Genomic DNA, 5,886 nt, shown 5'->3' with positions numbered 1-5,886 from the left:
GTATTCGGAAGAATAAACCAGTTTTATTTAAGAAAGGACTTGTGTCGCTAAAGTTTCGTCCGAACGAATTTACGGAAAATCAATTAACAAACGGAGACGTAACATTACGTTTTCTAACCTTTCTCTGACCGAAACTCTATTTCGGTCGATTTTACTTTTGGCTCTCTGGACTCTGGGCTTTCGTGTGGTTGCCGCTTTTTATATATCTTTCACTGAGGCGTTCTAGAAATCTCCGTAACCTCGACATCAATAACTTAGAAACACAACTTCCAATAATTCGTCTGCTTTTAACTCTCTTATTATGAAAATAACTAAACAATCATGAAATATTAACTCACAAAATATTGTAATTAATTAATACTACCTATGCTAAACAGTTTTTTATACCTCACATAGATGTTTATTTAAACATCTTCCAAAGACTTAAATTTTTATCGAAATTTTGTTTTAATTATTTCACAAATATTTCAGAAGGCTATTTTCCATGTGCTCTACTCCATGCAAATCAGGTTTTTCACAACAAAATAATAATAACCAACCTTCCTTTTTTTGAGTAATATGAACATTGTGTATAAAGGCTTGAAACGCTTTCGGGTTTTCGTGTAATGAATATGGCGCTATCCTTGGGTCAGCAATTTTTATGTAGCTTCTGTGGTAAACACGTTATTAAAAATGTGAATTATTCAAGGATTTTCAAAAGCATTTCGGAACGTAAACTGCACGATTCTTCAAATTTGAGCTCGGGGTTGTAAGTGTTATCAAGACTGTGTAATTACTTTCTTATTTCTTAACTATTTCTTATTTTGAGTCTAACTAACACTAGTAATACTAGTACAAATAAAACTGTACAATATACGAAACACAAACTATATTTTGTTTTAAGTTTAACCGAAGGTGTCTCTTTAATTCAAATCTGTAACTTGTAAGATGATATGACTATTACTGTAATTATTAAACTCAAATAACATAATGATTGATGTTTACCGTTTTCAGATACAAAACAACTTCAAACGAGATTAAAATTCAATCTGTAAACTGGTCATTCTAGCATTAGCAGCAACTGAATTTAGTATAAAAATAAAAAAGTAATCAGTATTAGATTTTTCATGCCAGATATTTTGAAAAGATATTTTCCCAAAATATTTTAATAGATGTTTCACATATAAGATACAGAATATCTTGTTTAACTCTCATGACCAAAGGAGAACCAACTTTTTCACCTTAGTGAAAATAGGCAGAACACGTATATGATTAATTCGAAAGCCAAAATGGCTATCAAAATTCCATAACCTTTTAAAGCCTTACCTGTCTTAATTAAAGAATGATCAGTAGGTGGCCAAGAAATCCATTTGACACCATGTGTCACTTGTTCCAGTCTATAGAATTTGATCGCTATACAAAGATATTGGGTATTCAGTAGAAACTTTCCTGTTATGTTGATTGTCCTGTTGCCAGCTTATTAATGTAAATGTGCCAACGTCTTTGGTTATTAAATGGACATGATGTTATCTATGTTTTATGATATTTTATTGATGTGAATGTGAGAAAAGGTCACAAATCACGAGTGACAGTCAAAATGTAAGGCAGGCTGGTAGGAAGCATTGGGGTATAACTTTCTATGAAGGACTATTGCCTGACCATAGCTCCACCATGAGATTAATACATGGCAAGTATTTATAGTTCCATGAATGTGTATATATGTATATTAAATGGTAAAAAGGTGGATGTCCATGGCATTATCAGCCATATAGGCCCTGTATGGTTTAAAATATTGATGCATATGGGTAGAGGTGGTCAGTTAGAAGAATTTGCAAACTGGTCAATCAATTATTCTTACATGAAACTTGGACAGCTGGAATAATTGAAAATAGTAATAACTGGAACTAATTTTGATAGTTAATTATTTTTATGAGTCATGACATTGCTAGCATAAAGTAAACCTCAAATGAATAAAAAATACTGATAAATAATATGCGGTGGCTAGAGATCTGGAAATTAATCAATACTCAAAGTTTGGACCTCCGGGTATTTAGTATTTGACAGATCGTTCCCAGCGTCTGGATATCTAGCCACTGTGTAAATAATAATGACAGTATTTTGATTACTTGAAAAGTTGGAAAAACAAAGAATCCGAAACACTTATTTCAGTTAATAGACAGTTTAGTGGGTGATGAAGAAAATTTTGGTAAAAGAAACTTAATGTTTTATATTAACTGTTATGATATAATAATATCACTATTTCTCAAGTTTTACTAGTAGGAGGCTTCACACTTCTAGTGGGTTATTCCACATCAATGCTCTTTTTTTGTTGTTATTTCATCAAAATTGTAACATATTGGGAATAGTGGGAACTATATTATTGTAAAATGTTAACAGTGTGATGATTTTTAATGGGGTTGTTTTATTGCAGGAGACGAGCAAAGGGTAGCTGGGAAAGTGTTGTTGGGCTGGAAATCCATGCCCAAATTAATTCTGAAGCAAAGCTGTTTTCTGGTGCTGGTACCCAGTATGCAGCAGCACCAAATACTCAAGTGTCATTATTTGATGTTGCTTTACCTGGAACTCTGCCTGTAAGTTTCTGTTGTATATGTTTATTTTATTATCAATCATTAAATTTAAGAAAAAATCTCCAAAAAAACAAACAAACTGGAAACATAAAGCTAAGGTCCAAGAGATTTTTATAATAGTTGTTAATTCTGGAATGCAAGTTCCAGTTGGACATGTTACTTTGACAGGCTGTAGAAACTACTTGTAATACACAAACTACAGAGATACAGGCTGTAGAAACAAGTTGTAATACACAAACTACAGAGATACAGGCTGTAGAAACAAGTTGTAATACACAAACTACAGAGATACAGGCTGTAGAAACAAGTTGCAAGTTGTAATACACAAACTACAGATACAGGCTGTAGAAACAAGTTGTTTTGAAACATTTTATTCTAGTATCTGATATTTTTTTTTGTGTTTTAAAATACACCTTTGAAAGATACATGAATTATTTCTGGACAACTAACACAGTTAAAAAGAGGTTATTCAAATGAAATACCAGAGATTATTCAAATGAAATACGAGAGGTTATTCAAATGAAATACCAGAGGTTATACAAGTGAAATACCATGAGGTTATTCAAATGAAATACCATGAGGTTATTCAAATGAAATACCATGAGGTTATTCAAATGAAATACCATGAGGTTATTCAAATGAAATACCATGAGGTTATTCAAATGAAATATAAAACTGTAAAAATAAAAAATATTTTTATTGTTATCATGAAAATTCATCTTGCACTCAGACTGTAAAATTCACCTTGTACTCAAACTCAGATTGTAAAGGCTTCTTACATTTTCAGATGGATCTTTAGTTAAAATACTTGATTTTTTGTATATAACATATTTATAATGTTTTCTAAAAGCTTGCCACATTTTGGGAAGATACACTTAGTGAATTTGGAGTTATGTATGTAGTTTCACATTTCCAGGGTAGGTCAAATTCACCCACTTTGTATGAAAACAGTTAACTGATTAATTGATAAATCTCAGCTAACATCTCATTATTAAGGTTGAAAAAATCAGTGCAGTTATTTGAATTTATTATTATTTTTACTTTGTTGCATGTAAATATCTTGTTTTGAGTTACACATTTTGAAAGATTCTAATCTTCTCTTGTTTTTAACATAGACTGTGATGAAGCTGGACTCTTGACTGTTTTGGTTCTGAACTTTACAGTTCATAAAGTCTTAATATTGCAGTTTATTTTTTACTTCAGTGTATCATTATCATTACATTTTGAAATCTTCCGCAGGTCTTGAACAGACGTTGTGTCGAAGCTGGAGTCTTGACTGCTTTGGCTCTGAACTGTACAGTTCATAAAATCTCAATGTTTGATCGGAAACATTATTTTTATGCTGATCTTCCGGTAAGTGTAACTTTCTCTCTAACTGGTAGACACTTACTAAATATATTTGTTGTACAGACTGAAGTTTTCATTTATATAACAGGTATTAAATATAGTATAGCTGTTGAATGTTGTTTTTTTTGTTATTTTAGCATACATGTCTTATATAGTGTATAAAAGTTGTTTGAATATCCTGTAAAGTTTATAGATCCTCCATTATTTATTTTGCCAAGACAACTACAACTATGGAAACATTAAAAATCCACATCTTCACATTTCTTCATGCATAATCTTTAAATGATGCCTGAGGACACAAATGTATACTTTGGAAACATAGCACTGGTTTATTCAGGGGTGTGATATCTTACATGGAAAATTTAAATTCCTTCTTTCAAAAATCTGTATAACTCAATACAAACATGTTTAAGATGTAAATTATGATTAAGAAGTGTTTCAAGGGTTCACTAACCCACTAGTGTGTTATTACCCCAGTTTCACTAATCAGCTATTGAAAATTGCTTTTGTTTTTCTTCTGGATTTATTTTATTACTTGTTATAATATATGTTCTTCCTCTGGACTTAGCTCTAGTATTATATTCTTTATATAATTTAACTTTTTAAAACAAAATCTGAAGGCTATTTCTGAAATTTTATAATATGACGTAGTATTTGAAAACTTTACTTGATATATAGGCTGGCTATCAGATCACGCAACAGAGGATGCCTCTAGCAACGAATGGATCTCTGAGTTTTGTAGTATTTAATCCAGCTGTCCACAAAAGACCGTACAAGAAAACTGTTGGATTGATACAACTTCAACTGGAGCAAGATAGCGGTAAATCTCTTCACGATGAAGGACAAACTTTGATAGATCTGAACAGAGCTGGTAAATTAGTACTTAACTATCATTCCAAAATGTTTTATAATTTTATGTGCAAGTGTGTAAATATGTTTGTTTACATAAACTCTTTATTCACAATCTCAACTGATTGATTACCCAGAAACATAAGATCTTTTATAAATGTCCCAAGTGGTCTAAATTTACAAATATTGTGTTGTTATTCCTTCTCTATAGAAACTTTGACGTTGAAAACCTTCCGTGATTATAGTTGAGTGTATCATGTTGTCTAGAATCTGTGTAATTAGTAATGATGTTAGGGTTAGTAAACCACTGTGATTATAGTTGAGTGTATCATGTTGTCTTGAATCTGTGTAATTTATAAAGGTGTAGCAATACAGAGATATGACATGAGCTGTGATATGATTGTATCAATACATCATCCGATATGATTCACATATCTACACGAAATTTGGCAAGCTTTCAGTAATTATTATAAGTTTCATACGGAAAAATTTGGAATTTCTAATGAAGTATTTTTGCTAAAATTAACGATTCAATAAAGGAAGGATGAATATTGAGTACTACATGTTGTCTTCTCTTTTTTTTTATATCAAAAACATTACATGAAAAGTAACATAACAAATTAACAATAACAAAATAGATAGACAGATATTAACTTTTTTTTTCATTTTACTTCTCTTGTCAGCTGCCATTTAGCTGATCAAACTTGAGAATTTGAAAAAGCACTGTAAAATATGCAGTACTTAAATAATACAATGTTAGTAATATAGATAATAAATTACAGACAAGACTGTCAACCTTTGTAACAAACCATTGGTAAAATGTTTGTATTTGGATATGTATCGTATCAACTACTATGATGAGATACGCACCCCTAGTAATTAGTGATGATGTTAGGGTTAGTAAACCACTGTGATTATTGCTGAGTATGTCATGCTGTCTAGAATTTGAATAATTAGTAATGATGTTACGGTTAGTAAATGTTTCTGTGATTATTGTTGAGTGTGTCATATTGTCTAGAATTTGTGTAATTAGTGATGATGATAGGGTTAGAAAACTTCATTGTGATTATTGTTGAGTATGTCATGTTGTCTAGAATCTGTGTAATTAGTGATGATGTTAGGG

The 5,886-nt window shown here is 31.0% G+C and overlaps 1 protein-coding gene across 1 annotated transcript in view; it reads left to right on the top strand.

The window, feature by feature from the left end:
* Positions 1–609: 609 nt before the first annotated feature.
* LOC106475794 (glutamyl-tRNA(Gln) amidotransferase subunit B, mitochondrial-like) overlaps positions 610–5,886 on the top strand; it is a 17,804-nt gene continuing 12,527 nt past the window's right edge. The window contains exons 1-4 of the mRNA XM_022379827.1: positions 610–748; positions 2,411–2,570; positions 3,807–3,920; positions 4,593–4,785. Coding sequence (XP_022235535.1) covers positions 612–748; positions 2,411–2,570; positions 3,807–3,920; positions 4,593–4,785 — 604 coding nt within the window. The 5' untranslated portion in view covers positions 610–611. The remainder of the gene's footprint in view (positions 749–2,410; positions 2,571–3,806; positions 3,921–4,592; positions 4,786–5,886) is intronic.

Source organism: Limulus polyphemus, unplaced genomic scaffold, assembly GCF_000517525.1.
Source record: "Limulus polyphemus unplaced genomic scaffold, Limulus_polyphemus-2.1.2 Scaffold9179, whole genome shotgun sequence".
Taxonomy (NCBI): Eukaryota; Metazoa; Arthropoda; class Merostomata; order Xiphosura; family Limulidae; genus Limulus; species Limulus polyphemus.
Note: the sequence above shows the minus strand (reverse complement) of the source record. Positions and strands in the feature narration are given on the sequence as shown.